We start from the raw sequence: 19835 nt of genomic DNA, 5'->3' as shown, positions 1-19835 counted from the left end.
GTTAATTTATTTATTTGCTGAAGGTGCTGTGGGCAATCTGTGACCACAAGAGACACCCATGTATCCCCAAACCTTCCCACAAAATAAAATCATTTCCTTTATTTCTGTTTATTTGCTTGATGTCCACTAGAGGGCACCATAGATCAAATAAATGTAAGATTTCAATTCAAATTTCATATAAAAAATATTATATTTATTACAAATAAATTTGAAATGATAAAAGAAGTACCACAGAAAAGGTGTGAGAAGGTTCTAAATTTTAAACAGAAATACACAGGGGTGTCGCTATTTCATTAGAGCATTCTTAACATGTTTATGAGCCATGTAGTAAGGTAATTATTAACAGGGAGCCAGAAGTGGGTGGGGCAAACTCAGGTTAACTGTCAATCACTTTAGTCTCTAGCCAATCATGCAGCTTCAGGTCTCATGGTGTGGAGTAGCAGCGGTGAGATGTTTCTACTCGTCTCTGCTCAGTGGTGCGTCTCTGTGTGTCTCTGTGTCTGTTTGTGTCTCTCTGAGTCTCTCTCTGAGTCTCTCTGTGTCTCTCTGTGTGTCTCTGAGTCTCTTTCTGAGTGTCTCTGTGTCTCTCTGTGTGTCTCTGAGTCTCTTTCTGAGTCTCTTTCTGAGTCTCTGTGTGTTTCGGTGTCTCTCTGTGTCTCCTGGTGAAATTGACCTGAAAAGTGGAATTTTCAGAAGAGTGGAATGTGAGTAAACTTCTCTCTCTCTCTCTCTCTCTCTCTCTCTCTCTCTCTCTCTCTCTCTCTCTGTCTCTCTCTCTCTCTTTCTCTCTTTCTTTCCTCCAGTTTCAACTACATACAATGCAAAAGTGCTTGTGAGTTTTAAACATGTCTAAACTTTACACCATGATGTCACTGTTCCTCATGTTATGAGTTTATTTATCGGAATGATGTGAGCAGCACTACATGACATTTTTACCTAGAAGGGTTTTATAAAGGTTCATCAAAATTAGACAGAATATTAATGAATGTTAATCCACAGCAAAAAAAAACAAAAAAAAAAATGACAATTTAAAGAGTTTGTTTGTTTGTTGGTTGGTTGGTTGGTTGGTTGGTTGGTTGGTTGGTTGGTTGGTTGGTTTGTTTCACCGTACAGTGCCAATGTGACCTAAAATAATTCTGGCAATTGCAGTTAATAATAAATGATCATTGATATAATAATTCTAAAATGTATTGTTGATCAATTTTTATTCAGCAGTAATAATAAGATAATAAACAGAAGTAATAAAAATACAAAAAATGATTTTAATCATGTGTTTAATTTTAAAAATCATAGCAAATAAAAGAAAGTTAAACTAAAGAAACTAGATTAATGAGTGAAATGAAATTATTATTATTATTATTATTATTATTATTATTGTTATTGTTATTGTTATTGTTATTATTATTTTGAACTTCAATGACACAGTTGACTGATTTGAAAAATATTCTGACAAATCATCTTTCACGATTTTGTACTTTGTATGCTAATGAAGGTAAAATACAGCCGATTGTTAGTATTTTGCATCGTACATGTGTATATTATGGTCTCTGGAGAGATGGAAATCTTTTAGCGGGTCAAAGTGATTCACTCTCTGCAACTGTTCGATGGCACGAGGAGAGAGTTTTCAGGAACTCATCACACTGGCATTTCCTCTGTGTTTTCCTGTCACTAAGCCATACGTTCAGACGGCAAAACTCTCTTTTATTTATGTTTTATGATTTAAAGGAATAAATAATGTGCGAATGTTCAGTCTAATGTTCACATCTTAGATCCAATACCAAACGTTGCAAAAATAAAATAAATCACAACTGCTAGTTATTTTAAAGTGAAATTTCATTTCAACTTCATAAAACCCTGACATTTTGTTTTTGGAAATAGAAATCAGTTTGGGATGAAATTTCTAATTAGAAGAAACCATTTCATTTCTTTTCAGCATCACATAGTGCAATTCGTTTGCAAACCACAGTGTTGACTGAGTGAGTAGTACTGTAGTTTCCTCAACACTCAACAGTTGGGTTAAAATTAGGAACGGAAAGATATATCGGTGATACAACGCCTGAACAGCCCGATATTACGGCTCACTGCTTCACGACTTCGTGTCATAAAACATTGACTTGATTAGTCACTACTGAAAAATGATCAAATCTGAATCGAATCGGTTCACGTCAGCTGTTTATTAAAACAAAACAGAAGAACAATTTCAGATTGTCATCACGCTGCAACGTCACAACGGTGTATTGAGTCCGTGTTAACAGCTAGCATTAATAACCAGATTAATTTTCCTAACATTACAAACACAAGTCTCCTTTTTCGCAGGCTACTTTTTCACCTGTAAGGAAATCCTCTCACTCTCAGTGTAACTGTTTGATTGATGGGATTTAAACTGGCTTTGAAGAGATTAAGATTAGCACCTCTAGTGTTTTGATCATATGACATAAACAGCGTTGAACAACGTTGGTGCATTTTTTTTTTTCCTCCTCATTTAGTCACGTTAACACCGGTTAAGATCCAGTGAAGAGAAATGTCATTGTATACACATTGTCTTATTATGTCTCATATTTTCAGATTTGTTTTTAAGCACCTACACACACAGAAACCCAATGCAAACATTTGGATGCAGGATATCACTCATTTTTTGCTTCCTGAAATACTGTCCTGGGTTATTTGTGTACAGTAATACACCTTGCTTGCAACAAGTGGTTGCACATTTGTGCGAATCATGCTCCAAGTTCAAGAGGCTTTATCTTGTGTCTAGGATACTTGCCTATACAATTCCAGAGCGTGCAAAGAAATAATAAAAGCATGTTTGTGCGAGTCCTTCACGCTGCCACACTCTGGTATTTGTCTGAAGATCCTCTTATGGAAATGCTTTTCCTCGGCAAGGCGGTACCCATGGAAACCGTTGACGTGCTTCTGAAGAGCATGCTGAAGCCGAGATCTGGCTTAAGAGGACACTACCTTGCATCTCGCTCGTTCGGCTGAGATTTCTACATGTTGTTACTTTAGAATGCAGTGATATCAGCGATGGCTGTTTTTTTGTTTTTCTCGTTTAGTTTTCAAAGCACAGGTTTGTGCTGCGTTCTTCCTTCACCGTCTGCATCCATTTCTAGCTGCAGTATAGTGAGGAGAACAACACCATAGCGTGCGTTCCTTTCTATTAGCATCCCCTGTTTTCTGATCTGTATATTTATCTTTATTTTTTCAAAAAACCTGCCACAAGCCACGATAAAATAATAAAACGAGGATAAAAACAAAACCGATCAAATGAAAAAATAACAGAGACATACAGGGAAACAGCTATCAAGAGCTCTCTAGCTGAACTGGTCATGATACAGACTGGCTTCCTTTCATTCATTCATTCATCTTCTACCGCTTATCCGAACTACCTCGGGTCACGGGGAGCCTGTGCCTATCTCAGGTGTCATCGGGCATCAAGGCAGGATACACCCTGGACGGAGTGCCAACCCAACGCAGGGCACACACACACACTCTCATTCAGTCACTCAATCACACACTGCGGACAATTTTCCAGAGATGCCAATCAACCTACCATGCATGTCTTTGGACCGGGGGAGGAAACCGGAGTACCCGGAGGAAACCCCCGAGGCACGGGGAGAACATGCAAACTCCACACACACAAGGGGGAGGCGGGAATCGAACCCCCAACCCTGTAGGTGTGAGGCGATCGTGCTAACCACTAAGCCACCGTGCCACCCTATTCCTTTCATATTAGAGAAAAAGTAAGAATAATCCATACTGTTTTAAAAAAATAAATTAATGTCAATTCTGAAACCATTTTTCTTCTTATGTAATTATATTTTACACTTTGCTCGCTTTGGTTAAACTCCCACAGTCCTGTGTCTCCCGACAGTCACTGCGTATCCGGACTACTTTCGTAATTTCCTTCCAAATTTGACTCGAAACCTTTGTCACAACACTAATTACTATTGCAGAATTGTCAGAAATGTCAGGATCAGATGGAGCAGCTCGGGAAAACTAAATAAACACAAAGCACACAGTTGTCTAGAATGTCTTTTTATGCTCTGACATTAAGATTTCTATTCACTGGAACTGGTCCAGCATGGTCCATAAAGTCAAATTTAGTGAGGAAGAACTCGAATGCTCTTTTGACTAAAAGACCACAAATGATCACACGGCTCCACACTCTTAAAACCTATTGGAAGTCCTTCCCAGTAGAGCGGTTGCGTAATTTGGCCGCAGCCCCAGTTACAATCATGGCTGTGGGCTTTGGGGAAAATCATACTGTTGTTATAGCTGTAATTGAGAATTTAGATATTAGGGAAAGTTTAATTATCCAAATCAAATCTCTCATAATCTATACTGAAACATTGCATGATCGTACAACAAAACAGGAACCAAAGCTAGAGATGATTCAGAAGGCATTGATGATTCAGAAGGCAATTGTGAACTCCAGGAATGAGCTGAGGAAACTTGCCTGGACTAGGGCATGAATTTATTTTTTTTTTCATCACTGTTTTAGCCCATGACATGTCACAACAGAGCATCAGCTCATTTGTGGTTATGATGTAAACATTGAATTATGCAATAGACTTTGACTCACTGACTTTTTGTCTTGAACTGTTGTTTTATAATGACATTCACTCTCACTCACTCACTCACTCATTTTCTACCGCTTATCCGAACTACCTCGGGTCACGGGGAGCCTGTGCCTATCTCAGGCGTCATCGGGCATCAAGGCAGGATACACCCTGGACGGAGTGCCAACCCATCGCAGAGCACATACACACACACTCTCATTCACTCACGCAATCACACACTTCGGACAATTTTCCAGAGATGCCAATCAACCTACCATGCATGTCTTTGGACCGGGGGAGGAAACCGGAGTACCCGGAGGAAACCCCCGAGGCACGGGGAGAACATGCAAACGCCACACACACAAGGCGGAGGCGGGAATCGAACCCCCAACCCTGGAGGTGTGAGGCAAACGTGCTAACCACTAAGCCACCGTGCCCCACCTCAATGAAATCAGCAAAATAATAATAAATCACAGGATGATGTTCTGAACCTTTAATATCTTTTGTTGTTGAAAGGCACCTGTATCATAGGTCATGTATAGGTGTTTTAAACACACTGGAAGATATTCACTAAATAATAATTCACTAAACCGTGCACACTTGGATGAGTAGTGATTGACAGTAGTTTGGCATTCATCTCGATGTTTTTACAGAGTCAGTACAGAGTCATGGTTCTAAAAAATATTATATAAACTGTAGATTTTCACTAGATTTTTTTTTTTAGTAAGATAAATTTACTATTTTGTGTGGAACCAATTTTGTAGATAAATCTGTAGGTGCATAAGTGATGTATTTGAATTGTATTTGTTCTGGTTCTATAGTATTACTTAAACATCGATTGAACGTGTTTGTTGGAAGAGTGCAATAGTAATGTGGATATTGCTGAACGTGTAGCATGTCTGTTCAGATGCAGATGAAGAGACGTTCTATTTTCAGTTCAAAATACATGATCAGATCAGATCAGTATCTCGAATCAGTCAAGTGGAAGAGATTTGAATTAAATAAATTCGGTGTGTTCAAAAAAACACTGTAGTCAATAAATGTCTGGTCTTTATTTTGTTTCCCAAGCAGATTGAATAAAACGCAACTGATCACAGTTGGGATTAGAAGATGGTACAAGCGTCTTGACAGGAAAAGGAAATATGCTGCAGGAAAACTAGGCATGGCTGCCCATCGAATTCGAGCAACAAATAACAACAATGCAATACCTCGATGCAAGTCCGAGGGAACACTGATTGAACTGAGTTCTGGAGTGTCAGAAGCCGCGCTCTCTGAAGTTAAAGGTTTCTCTCATGTTTCTGTTCTTTTTTTCTACCTTTCATAGATTCAGTAGACCGTTAGTAGTATTTTCTAAGGTTTTTCTTTTTTTTTTTTTTTTTCAGTACCCAGTCCTAGCACTTTACGACTGGAAGCTACCGCCTCGATTGAATCTGCTCGAGAAGTCATTGCCATTAAAGATTACTGTCCATCAAACTTCACCACCCTAAAGTTTTCTAAAGGGGATCATCTTTATGTTCTTGACACATCTGCGGGAGAGTGGTGGTATGCTCATAATAACACAGAGATGGGCTACATCCCGGCAGCCTACGTCAAACCCGTCACGCAGGGAGAATCTATATCCTGCGACAGTGGGATGATTGACAGCCTAGCAGACATTTCTAACGATGGGTCCAAAGCGCTAGAGCAACGTGGAGAGTGGCCGGAACACATTAAACCTACAGTTCCTCAAAACGGAAACCCTTTCCTAAAGAAGCGGATGTCTCTCAACCCATTCCTTGATGGCTCCTTGCTAACTGATCAAAACAGTATCCAGAGTTCCTCTCCAGACTCAAAAAACAGCAGCAGTATTAACATCAACAAATTTGGAAGTAATGTTATGGATTCGTATTACTTGAACCCTGGCACAGAGAACGGTTCAGTCCTTAGAAGGAACAATCCATTTTATAGAAGCAAGCGTTGTTACAGTTTGTCCGAACTGTCCATTTTACAGTCGCAGGCAGATGCACCTCCAGAATTCCTGGGTTTTTTCGGAAGCTTGAAAGCACCTTCACCTGAGCAGTTTCAGAGTAGAGAAGACTTCAAAAATGCCTGGTTAAACCACCGCAAGTTTACAAGGTCCTGCCATGACCTAGATTCTATTGGGCAAAATCCTGGTTGGGGTCAAACACAGCCAATCGAGACCAACATTGTGTGCAAACTGGACAGCTCAGGTGGTGCTATTCAGTTACCAGACACTAGCATCAGCATTATTGTACCCGAGGGCCATGTTGCACCAGATGATACCCAGCAGATATCGTTAAAGGCCATGCTGGACCCACCCTTGGAGCTTAACAATGACAATTGTACTACTGTGAGCCCAGTGGTGGAGATTAAGCTTAGCAATATGGAAACAAAAACCACTTTAACATTAGAGATGAAAGTGTCTGTTGTGGTCAAGATGGAGAGTCGACAAAAGGCAGAAGTGATCTGTGTCCGCAGCGACTGCAAGGATGGACCCTACGTTCCAGTTCCTCATGTTTATATGTATGGAGATACAGTCCAGATAACCTTGGACAATCTAGAGCCTTGCATGTATGTATCAGTGGTTGCTCAGGCCCAGGATGTTGCCCCATACAACACAGTCTGGGAGCATGTTGTAAAAAAGGTTACGCTTGGCGTATACGGTCCTAAGCATATCCATCCATCCTTTAAGACAGTTGTTGCCATGTTTGGCCATGATTGTGCCCCAAAAACATTATTAGTAAGTGAAGCTAAAATGCAGTCCCACTGTATTCCACCATTATCCCTCCAACTCTGGGGAAAACACCAGTTTGTACTTGCAAAGCCTCAAGATCTTAAGGTTGGTGTGTATTCTAACATTTCAAATTTTGAAGCGAAAATTAGCGATCAGACAAGGGTGGTGAGGAGTTTTCAGCTGAAACTTGGCAAAGTATCGCGCCTCATCTACTCCATATCTGCTCGAGATCCAGACAACATCACGGACTTCACTTTGCGCATTCAGGTTAAAGATGATAAGGACTGCATCCTTGCCCAGTTCTGCGTTCAGACGCCAACCCCTACACCGAAGGTTGCGACGAGCTCCACGCAGAGGCGCTTTTTAAAGAAAAAGGAAATGCACAAAACCGTACTTTCACCTCTTCTAGGAGTCACAAAATATCCTATGTTTCAGGACAGACCAGTCACAAATATAAAGTTTGGAAAGTTGCTAAAGACTGTCCTTAGACAGACCAAGAGCCAGTATTTGCTGGAGTATGTAAAAGGGGATGTGATGGCACTTTTGAGTGAAGAAAAAATCAAACTTAAAGGCCATCTTTGGACCAAGGAGTGGTACATTGGATACTATCATGGCAGAATTGGATTGGTGCATACGAAGAACATTCTTATAATGGGAAAAGTCAAACCAGTTAATATCAAGGGGCCTGAGCTGACCTCTACTGTTCTTTTAGACCAAATTCTAATCCCCTGCAAATGTCTCACTTACATGTATTCTTCATTGAGGACTATACTGATGGAAAACTTAAATAGCTGGAGAGCATTTGCTGATGCCTTGGGCTACGTCAACCTTCCTCTGGCTCACTTTTGTCGTACGGAGCCGAGCAGCGAGCCAGAAAAAGTTGCCTGTGTTCTTGAGAAGTTGAAAGAAGACTGCGAGACATCTGAAGAAAAGCAAAGGAAATCTTTCCAAAAGGAGCTCTTCATGGTACGTACAGTATTAACAAAAGTGTTAACTGCTAGATTAATGTTGTGATAATTAGACAGGTTAGATCAAGTTAAAACTTTGAGATTATATTGTGATAATTCTAAATATTAGTCTACATCTTAAGAAATTGTAACAAAATATAGTATAAAATAATGGTACATTTTAATAAATGTAACACGACAATTCATTCTAAATGAGCAGCATTAATACATTTTTTATATAACATATATAACAGTTATATAACTATATGAGCACATGCAATTGTCCTGCTTTGAAAAATTCTGTAGTCGCTGAGATCGGGTAGTTTTGGTTAGTTGTTTGTTTGTTTGTTTGTTTGTTTGTTTAACCTTTATTTTTACAGGCAAGTCATTAAGAACAGGTTCTTATTTACAATGGCGGCCTGACAAGTGGAATAACCACTTATGGAAAGGGAAGTAGGGCTAAAATAAATACTAAACATACATACATACATACATACATAAATATCAGAACGGTAAAGAGCATCAAGTTTTGATAGGATGGACTTGCAAGCAACCCTATATATAGTGTCTCCATAATCTAACATGGGTAGAATGTCATTTGAATAAGAATAAGTTTGGCAGAAGTGGTGAAGGAAGAGCGGTTTCTGTAAAAGAAACCAAGCTTGACTTTGACCTTAGATTGCAGCTTTGATATGTGAATAGAGAAAGAAAGTGAAGTTTCCAACCAGATGCCCAAGTAGTTATAAGCAGTGACTTGTTCTAGAATAGCCCCCTTGCAGGTGGTGATGTTAAGGGCAGGAGGACACCTGGCACCAGAATACCTGCACCAAAACCAAGGGAGAATCTTTGACTGTATGATCACCGCAGGTCATCTGCTGATTAGTATTCTGTCCCATATAGGTGGAAGATGGAAATAGGCCAGGGTGTGTCAGACTGGCTCAACAGATGTTTCCTTTTTTATTGTTTGCATCCAAACAGGAGGGCTGTGAGCACAGCAGGAGACACTCCTTGTTCAAGTACACCCTCTTGTATTTGGACCAGGTCATGACACACAGAACCATGATTTAAGATCATTTTAATTACCATCTTCTGTTCACGTTTTTTTTTTTCTTTTTTTTAATGGATGGTCTCGGAGGGGGGCACGGTGGCTTAGTGGTTAGCACGTTCGCCTCACTGATCTTTAATAAGTGAACAAAATGTGACCACATTGCAATGATGGTTTTGACAATGCACCATGGTTCATTCAGTGTCTTTGATATTCTTTTATATCCCTCTCCTCATTAGTACATTTCAACAGTTTAGTCTCACAGTTTCTTTGGCAAATCTTTGTGGCCCATGGCTCTCAGTAGAACGCATACAGCAAAAAATACTACAGCAACAGCTAACTTTATCTGTTTTTTTTTTTTTTTATTTTAATCAGAGTCACTTTAATTAATGGCAACTGTATGCCATTTACCTTCAAGCCTAATTTTGAATGGGACTGGTTAACTCTAAGGACAGTTACAGCCCTTATGAAAGGGTGTGCAGACTTATGCAATCAGGGTGTGGTAATTTTTTATTTTTTTTTTTATTTTTATTTATTTAAAATGTACCCAATTTTTACATACTTCTTTTTTTGTATGGATTTTTGTTTGGTTGAATATCACATTAAAGACTAAAAACCTGCAATTTTTGTAAGGGTGTGTAGATTTTTAATACCCACCGTATAGTACATTGTGAAGCTAGTTGTGGGGCAGTGCGTCCTGTCCTATCCGACTACTGTTGACTTGGCATCGGCAAAGAGGTCCACCTGTGCCTTGTCAAACTTTTCCCAGAGCTGGAACACAACTTCTGAGTGCAGACCCAGCAGGTTGATGTGTTCTGATTTCCCGAGGGGTCACACACACTGTTGAGCCGGTTGCACTGCACTGAGTTAGCCGAGTCAGTTAGCTTCCATGTATTCTCTCCTCATTCCCTGAAAGCTTCAGAAAAGCTTCTAGGCCCTTCCATAAAGCCCTGCCCTTATGACTGCTTTGACTAGATTCAGCATCCTTAACTTCAGCAAGTAATAACATTCATTCATTCATTCATCTTCTACCGCTTATCCGAACTACCTCAGGTCACAGGGAGCCTGTGCCTAGCTCAGGCGTCATCGGGCATCAAGGCAGGATACACCCTGGACAGAGTGCCAACCCATCGCAGGGCACACACTACGGACAATTTTCCAGAGATGCCAATCAACCTACCATGCATGTCTTTGGACCAGGGGAGGAAACCGGAGTACCCGGAGGAAACCCCCCGAGGCACGGGGAGAGCATGCAAACTCCACACACACAAGGCGGAGGCGGGAATCGATCCCCGACCCTGGAGGTGTGAGGCGAACGTGCTAATCACTAAGCCACCGTGCCCCTCCAAGTAATAACACAGATTACAAAATAGCTGTGAATACAACTTTCTGCTGTTGATCTTTGTGGCCTGTTTCAGTTTTTAGCACGTTTTTGAGTTCACTGTTAGGCTGAGCACCTTAATGTGTCTGCAGATTGTGGTTCAAGCCCATATCCTGGCTTAGTTGTCCACTAGTAAGAGCAATGCATCGATCAACAGTGTATACTGACTGGAAATGCAGTTATTTAAAAATAGGACGTTTGACAACAGGAAACCGTCTTCGTCATTGATCTTTTAATATATTCAGATCCAGCCTTCCTTTAGTTATTTAATGGTGCAGGTAGAATAGCTCTCTGATGTAGTCTTATGAATGGCCTAAAACTTCTCTAGGGTAATGCCTATTTAAGAAACGCCGACACCAAATGAGGGACCATATTTTTAGCACAGTACAAAGGGAAGTGGTGGAAATCATGATGAACCTTATTCCATATTCATACAGGATGCTCAAAACTGTTTGTTCAATGAAACCCACAACATAAACACTACTGGAATAACCAAATTTTCAATTAAACTTGGGTCAAGGTCAGGAAAGCTTTATTTTTTATTTTATTTTTTTTTTATTGCGCTTCTTCTGTACCTCTACCCTGAAAACAGATGGTTGAGGCTAATAATTCTGATATGAAGCTAATCTTCTAAACAGATTGGAAGGTCCAGCTGTGTAAACATGTAGCGATGCATCTTATCACTGCTGGATTTGTTTTTCAAGCAACCGAGGTTTTGATGCTATGTTTAAAATGGTTAATAAATATAAATAATTCCTTCATTTATTTCCAGCCATCACTTGGTGAAAGATATTTGAGCTAAAAAGCAGGAATTCCAAACCTCTTGGTCTGGCTCAGAGAAGATCCCCAAGGTTATCAGATGTATACCTTCCCCCAATTTCCTCTCATACCGAGCATTCCATGTGTCCAACTGGAATTGAAATTGGACATCCTAGACCTCATGGACCGTGTGTGTGTGTGTGTGTGTGTGTGTGTGTGTGTGTCTGCAGTAAGTTGAATATTTGTCTGGAACACATGAGGATTGTCTTGTATGTTTGATTTATAACAACTACAGCCATTATTTAAAAGATTTGTTTAGTTATTAAGGTTAAGGGTAGGATTGGATTTAGGTATAACATAGCATTAATGCTATCAGCACTTAATGGAAGATCATCACAAGGATGGGAAAACAAACGTGTGTTTGCACGTATGGTAGAAATATGTGAGAGTTTTTTTTTTAAGTATTACCAAAATATTACTTTTAAGTCAAATTTGAGGTTAAGATTGAAACCGAGTTGCAAGATATGGCATTATTTAAGATATAGCTACAGTAGCACAGAAGTCAATGCAAATACCCCACTTATAGGTGTGTGTATACGTGTGTTAAGGTACCGTGCTGCCGTGTTTACATGCTCTAAACTGAGCCCGAGAGTAGTTTTTCTTTGAAGGCATGCAGCTCTGACAGGAGAAGCTGTAGCAAAAAAAAAATGCCTGAAAATTCTCTCTGAATCCCAGTGAAGCACACAAAAGGGAGTGTAAGGCAGAGGAAGTAGCAAGCCGAATAAAACCAAACAAACACTGGTCTTTTTTCCACCCACCCTAACCGGATGTTCCTACTTCCTCCAGTGTTTCCGAGTTGGATGGGACTGGATGGCGCGTTATGCTCTTACTAGCACGTAAATCCCTCTCTAAGAGCCTTATCTGCAAGTTCATCAAAGCACACAGTCATTATACTCAGTTGCTTAATTGAAAGATCTCATCCTGTGTGCCAAAGTGCTGTGTATACACACACACACACACACACACACACACATATATATATGCACATACATGCGTCAGCTCAGAGGATCTCTTTTTAACCAGCTAACCTGTGCACTTTATTGTAATGCGACACAATACAACCTTCCCTAATATGTTAAATACTTCCTTTAATTCGAGTATAAATGCTACTGAATTTGCAGACTGATACAATGATTCTTTCACTTGCGCATTAAAGAATGTGGGAGTTTCATGCTTTTTTCCTTGTCTGTCGGCTTTGTGGCAAGGTTGCATGCCGCAGCACGTGCCGTAACTGAAAACAGTTCATGAACATGTACAGCAACCTCTGCTGCAGTAGGTGTCTCAGCCTGCAGTAATATAATTACACATACACACGAATACACACATGCATACTATACATCCATACAAACATACACACGCATGCACACATGCATACATAGACAGTACATACCCACACACCCGCATGCATACGTACACACGCATTCACACATGCATAATACACACAAATAAACATATACATACAGTACATACACACACAGCTGCATACATATATATATATATATATATATATATATATATATATATATATATATATATATACATTCTTACACATGACTTATGCATACACACACATACATGCATGCATACATAATAGATTCTATATGTAACTATGCTATATGTGTGAAAATCTTAGCATATCGTCGCTGTCGGGCGGAAACCTTGTATGTCCAAATTTGGTCAATTTCGTATTTTTTCACATATCGATGCTATTGGTCAGTCCCCACGTGGGTCTGTTATTTTTACAAGTTATTAACCAATCTAAAGTCTTGAAAATAGCTTGAGCGCAAATCTCATAACTCCATTGGACACTTCAACTGTCCACCTCTTCCTCACTCCGCGGGAGAGCTTCGCGGCATATTTCTCCTCAAGAAGAGTCGCAACGAATCAACACGTCTTCTGAGGTAAATGTCTTCAAAACACTGGGCTCAAAGAAAAAAAATCTTGACCCCTGCTAGTTCTGGTGCTCGTCTGAGGACAGGAATTTAGCGCAAGACAATCCACTGCAACGCAGACTAAACCCTGTGCACTGCAGATAAGGTACGGCGTTTTTTTAATTTCCTGAAAAATAACGGTTTTGTAGATGTGAGGATTCCGTCTGACAGCGACGATATGCACCATTGTGTTCTGAGCACTGTTTGGAAACTGGTGGCTTACAGACTGAGGTCATATGTTTGGATTTTAATAAGAATATGGTGTCTATGTTCTTGTCAGGAACCAATATCAAATGCATCTGGGTTTCTTCTGAACACATACTTCAAAAGAAGAGAGTAGGCATGAGGAACATCTGAGCTATTTGTACAAAGCAGTTCATAGGATCACTTTCTTTGCATTGTAAATAGGTTTTTTGTGTGATTTCAGGCCCTGTTGAAACTGGACTGTCAAGGGCTGGTGGCTCGGCTGCTGAAGGACTTTGCGCTCCTGACTGCAGCAGTGGAAGTGGCAGAGCGCTGGAGAGAGCTTGCAGAAAAACTGGCCAAAGTGTCACGCAAACAGATGGAATCGTACGAGGCTCCTTACCGAGGCACAGATGGTGTGATAGAGAAAGAGGTACGGTGAAAAAAAACACACACATTAAATAACAATCAAAAGTAAAAGTTAGTGTTTTGTTCATTCATCATCAGTAAATGCTTTATCCTGGTCCAGGATGCAAAGGATCTGGGGCATATCCCAGGAGCCCTGGGAGCAAAATGGCATAGATCATAGCGGATCATAGATTTTCTTCTTGATGGATCAGAGAGCTGGAAAAATAAGAACCATTTCTCTTCTTTGCTTTTAAATCCTTCATCATTTCAGGCCATGTGGAAGCCGGCGTATGATTTCCTGGTAACGTGGGCAGCCCAGATAGGCGACAGTTACAGAGACGTACTCCAGGATCTTCACACCGGCCTCGACAAAATGAAGAACCCCATCACCAAGCGCTGGAGGCACTTAACAGGAACACTCATCCTCATCAACTGCCTGGACCTGTTACGTAGCAGTGCCTTTAGCACCGCCCCCCAGGACGACTGTGCGGTATAGACTTCATACGAAAATGACAAACTATTACAGTGATATATCTGTGATATATCTCATGTTCATAGTGGCACCAGCGGCAAATTCCATGACATAGCATTACCCATAATGCTCAGTGCTCAGTGCTGTTAGTAGAGTAGTTACTTTATCAACTCCTGAGAGGACTGAGGGCTCAAGTCTGCATGACTATAGATATTCCTTTCAATATACTGTATAATAATACAGTGGTGTCTATAAATTAAGAAATACACGCAATCAAAAGCTAAATCAAATTCCAATTGTTTGGAGACTCTTAACACTTGGTGCAAGACAAGTGGCCACTTCTGCACACTCCATAGACACAGTAGGAGTGAACAGGGAAAATTACACACACACAGATACACACACAGATAAATATATACATATTTTTTTTCAACCTTTTTCCGCCGGGGCTAAATCAATCTAAAATCATCAATTCTATCAATCATCAAACCCATGACCTTGCAGAACCTCACAGCTGGATAATATGAAGATCTCTAAATATCTAAACTGCGATCAGGTACAGCGCTGTACGCTGTCGTGGCATCACAATAAACACCGAGTACAATAAGTACTGACCAACTCCTCTTTTACTCACCATAACACATTGGTAATGGGGGATGTGGTAGCCTAGTGGTTAAGGTGTTGGTCTACCAATAGGAAGATTGGGAATTTGAATTTGAATCCCAGGTCCATCGAGCTGCCGCTGCTGGGATCCTGAGCAAGGCCCTTAACCCTCAGTTGCTCAGTTGTATAAAATGTAAGTCGCTCTGGACGCTAAGGGCGTCTGGTAAATGTCATAAAGATATGAATGATATGAGGTAAAATAGGTCATTTTATACAGTACATAAAGTTATTTTATATATATAGTATATATATATATATATATATATATATATATGTGTGTGTGTATGTATATATATATTGTATATGTGCATTGAAAGCAGCACAAAGGCGGAGAGAGTCGAGGTGACATCTCAGATGCTTTTTTAAAAGCTTTGTGCGTTTCTCTGATTTTATGCAGAGTTCTGTCCATATCCATGTCACTTCTGGGATCTCCAGATTTCTTCTGTCTCCCAAAAAAAAAAAAAAAAAATGGTATGTAATCCAGACGATAAAAACTACTGACTGAACAATCATCAGACGTCCAGTTGTGTCAACAAAGAATGTTAAACTGTTCGAGAGTAAAAGGCCATCATGGTATTCACACCATGAGTGCTATGGGTATTAATCCAGAGTTCCTATCAATTTTACATATTTGTCTACATCTGACACATATTTTCACATTTTATACCACTTTTTAGCTCAAGTAAGATGTTTCTCTCAAGACTCTTGATGCTCATGAACTACCAAAAACCAAACCACACACACACACACACACAAACGTTACTTATTACCATTATCTACATACTTGTATTAATACTTGTGTTACACATACATAGTGTTTGTGTTACACATTCAAATGACTGAAAGCACGAAAACTAAAATACTGCTTGAAATATGTGCCAAATACTGTATTTTATATAAAAGTAAATCCACCCAATGGAATTGATTTGTATATGTGCATCGATTTATTTTTTATTATTATTATTATCTGTTCTTAAACAACCAATTACTGAATCGACTGAAACTGTCTTCACTGTACGTTGGATTATTTTTATAAAAAGGACACCGTTGTTTTGTATCATACAATATTTAACGTATGGCGTTTGATTTGATGTAAAGTTTAATGGAAACCGCAGCTGTGAAAATAAAAGTGCTGCTGTTTACGTTCCGAAGATGTAAAGCAGATAAATGGATCATAAAGTAGTCAGTCTGGAGGAATAAAAAATAAGAATTAGCTGACTAGAAGGCTTAGTGGTTAGCACGTTCGCCTCACACCTCCAGGGTTGGGGGGTCGATTCCCGCCTCTGCATTGTGTGTGTGGAGTTTGCATGTTCTCCCCGTGCCTCGGGGGTTTCCTCCGGGTACTCTGGTTTCCTCCCCCGGTCCAAAGTTGATTGGCATCTCTGGAAAATTGTCCGTAGTGTGTGATTGCGTGAGTGAATGAGAGTGTGTGTGTGTTGGCACTCCGTCCAGGGTGTATCCTGCCTTGATGCCCAATGACGCCTGAGATAGGCACAGGCTCCCCGTGACCCGAGGTAGTTCGAATAAGCGGTAGAAAATGAATGAGTGAATGAATGAATGAATGACTAGGAGATAGGTGACCGCGTAGCCTTTAACCTTCCCCGTGAAGTCAGTCGAACCGTTTGTGGGCGGAGCCAAATCTTGTGTCATGATGAATACACATGTAGGAACATATTAAAAGGTTTAAATTGCGTTGAGCTGCCAAGTGAATGGAAAGGTTTGAAAAGTATACGGGCTGTACGGATTGTGTGTCTGTGTAATCTATCAGCCGTATTATCGAGCGTCGTGTTTCATAGCCGCTGTAAACAATTCATGACTTTTTATCCTCTTATCAAATGGCTCAAAGCAATGCAGCAAGTGCATCCAAACACATTTTCACTGGAGTCTAATGATCTGTTGTTTCGGTAATAATAGATATACGATACAAATACATCCACACACACACACACACACACACACACGTAGACGTAGTTGTCTTAAACACTACCAACAAAAGAATCCACTAATGACCTAGGTTAGGTTTACAACATGGTAACAAACCGGCACGGCACCCGCTGTGGCATCTGCTGGTGTGTTTGGATCCGTATCAGTGGTGGTGTTTACATCCCACCATAATATGTTTTCTCAACAAACTCATCTATACGCATTCATTTATGCTGCATCCCTGTACCTATCACCACTAGACCATCATTTTTCAAGAACTGTGTAGTAACTGTGCAATACATTCCGAGTGCTTCCTGCCAACCCTCACCTTAATCTTAACTATTCTTTTTTTTTTTTTTACCCTCCATGTTAACTCACAAATTCTTTGGAAACCAACATTAGGAAATTTCTGGAAATGAAGCATGAAGCAATCTTTTATTTAATTTATTTTTTTGATAAGTCAGAATTGAAAGAGCAAGACAAGGCAACCGCAAAGGAAAGAAGAATTTTTCACCAGAGAATCAACTATAGAAGAAGAAAATAAGAAGTTTGGATGTTTGGATGTTTTTTACTGTATGTTTGAAAGAACTAATCGTTTTTATACAAAGATGATTTTCAGTTTGGTCTTTATGGGTTTTTTAGCGAATTTATTTTTTATTAACCGGTAAAACTCACAGGAGAGAATATAAGGTAGGCCATCTCAGACCCATGTACACACACACCACACACACACTGAATTGTTGTCTCGGTTTATAGAATTCTTTGAAGGCACCTTTCAACATCTGACACACACACACACACACACACACACTGAATTGTAGAGTTTCAATTTATAGATTTCTTCGAAGGTACCTTTCAACATCTGACACACACACACACACACACACACACACACGCACACACACTGAATTGTAGAGTTTCAGTTTATAGAATTCTTCGAAGGTACCTTTCAACATCGCACACACACACACACACACACACACACACACACACACTGAATTGTAGAGTTTCAGTTTATAGAATTCTTCGAAGGTACCTTTCAACATCGCACACACACACACACACACACACACACTGAATTGTAGAGTATCAGTTTATAGAATTCTTCGAAGGTACCTTTCAACATCTGACACACACACACACACACTGAATTGTAGTTTCAATTTATAGATTTCTTCAAAGGCACCTTTCAACATCTGACACACACACACAGACACACTGAATTGTAGAGTTTCAGTTTATAGAATTCTTCGAAGGTACCTTTCAACATCTGACACACACAAACACACACACACACACACTGAATTGTAGAGTCTCCCTTTATAGAATTCTTCGAAGGTACCTTTCAACATCTGACACACACAGACACACACACACACACACTGAATTGTAGAGTCTCCCTTTATAGAATTCTTCGAAGGTACTTTTCAACATCTGACACACACACACACACACACACACTGAATTGTAGTTTCAATTTATAGATTTCTTCAAAGGCACCTTTCAACATCTGACACACACACAGACACACTGAATTGTAGAGTTTCAATTTATAGAATTCTTCGAAGGTACCTTTCAACATCTCACACGCACACATACACACACACACACACATTTACCCGCACACACAAGCAGGTCTGAAGCAATAAGTACGATACAAAGGGCAGATTGTTCTCCCTCTGCGGAAGTGTGTGTAAGTGTGTGTGGGGGGAGCAAAGCAGGGCAGAGTAAGGGTTCAGCGCTAAACTTGGCAACCCGACCCATGTCTGGGTGAAGTGTTTATTTTTCATTTGTTATATATTTTTTGGCAGGATAATATTAAATCTAGTTTCTGTTGATAACCTCACAGTAACAAAGCCCGGATGTGCAGAACTTATGTGGAGTTTATCAGGTTCTGTAACACACCTCATCCTCAGATCAGTGCACCACACAATATCGTTCACGTCGACAGTTTAAAACACCGTTATTTTTGTTCCTCTTTTAATGAAACTAGATGTCGTTCCTACTTCGGTAGCTTATATAATACAAGCTACAACGGAGCAGAGCTTTTAGGAAGCTGAGAAGTAAACCGATTGTAAGTAAACCATGCAGAAGTGAACTGATATGTTGACATTAAACAGCGCTTCCCTTTTCCCTTAAAACTACTAATCACCATCAACAGTTTCATTTAAGATGACACAAAATATAACGTCACTCTATACCCAGAGAAAAACCAACGCATCCACCAATAAATAGAGTTTCCTCTTAAAGCCCTGTGAGGATTTTTAGATGCAAGATTATTCCTTAAAAAAAATACAGACCTAAAGTTGGCCCAGTGCACAGCTTTCGAAATCAATTAGCATGACTGAAGTATTTTCACTCCCTTCCTTCGCATCCAGCATCCAATAAATTATTGAAGACATCTGGCAGAACTTTTGCAGTTTTTAAGTTTAAGCGCTAATCAAAGTGCAGAACGACTTTGTAGTTGAAATGTTCAGTGTGCTCAGTGAAGAAGCAAAAAAAACAGAACGCACCAGCGCCTGATCTCGGACATCGCAGATAATTCGGTGTCTTGTCCTGCTTTGTCCCCGTGCCGTTTTCTGCATGGAGGAAAAAGACATCCCCAAGAAATCACATAATGTACAGTACATGACATGTTTAAGAAAACCTTCTAGATCCCTTTAATAATAAACACGTATTTATTAGTGATGAATAGTAACGATGTGTAAACTTCTGTAAATCATTTGGATTCTGTTGTTGTTAGCATGAATCTTTACATTTGGGGATTTTT

The 19835-nt window shown here is 39.9% G+C and overlaps 1 protein-coding gene across 3 annotated transcripts; it reads left to right on the top strand.

Moving 5' to 3' along the window:
- The first annotated feature begins 424 nt into the window (after nt 1-424).
- sh3bp4 (SH3-domain binding protein 4) lies at nt 425-16067 on the top strand. Of its 3 annotated transcripts, none has more exons than XM_060875752.1 (5): nt 425-476; nt 5628-5842; nt 5942-8259; nt 13844-14032; nt 14279-16067. In XM_060875752.1, the coding sequence occupies exons 1-5, from the start codon at nt 427-429 to the stop codon at nt 14501-14503; spliced, it is 2997 nt and encodes a 998-aa protein (XP_060731735.1). In that variant the 5' UTR covers nt 425-426; the 3' UTR covers nt 14504-16067. The 3 variants fall into 3 exon arrangements, with proteins under 3 accessions (XP_060731735.1, XP_060731736.1, XP_060731737.1); XM_060875753.1 differs by lacking the exon at nt 425-476 and adding an exon at nt 483-704 and having other exon boundaries at nt 5631-5842; XM_060875754.1 differs by lacking the exon at nt 425-476 and adding an exon at nt 483-704.
- Nucleotides 16068-19835: the final 3768 nt, after the last annotated feature.

Source organism: Tachysurus vachellii, chromosome 8 (genome assembly GCF_030014155.1).
Source record: "Tachysurus vachellii isolate PV-2020 chromosome 8, HZAU_Pvac_v1, whole genome shotgun sequence".
Lineage (NCBI taxonomy): Eukaryota > Metazoa > Chordata > Actinopteri > Siluriformes > Bagridae > Tachysurus > Tachysurus vachellii.
This window is presented reverse-complemented; position numbering and strand designations above follow the sequence as displayed.

Excerpts from the sequence above, each read along its gene's own strand:
- sh3bp4 (XM_060875752.1), top strand. The coding sequence starts at position 427 with ATGGTGTGGAGTAGCAGCGGTGAGATGTTTCTACTCGTCTCTGCTCAG. Across the intron at positions 477-5,627 it reads CTACTCGTCTCTGCTCAGTG|CAGATTGAATAAAACGCAAC; the intron begins GTGCGTCTCTGT and ends TTGTTTCCCAAG. Across the intron at positions 14,033-14,278 it reads ATGGTGTGATAGAGAAAGAG|GCCATGTGGAAGCCGGCGTA; the intron begins GTACGGTGAAAA and ends TCATCATTTCAG.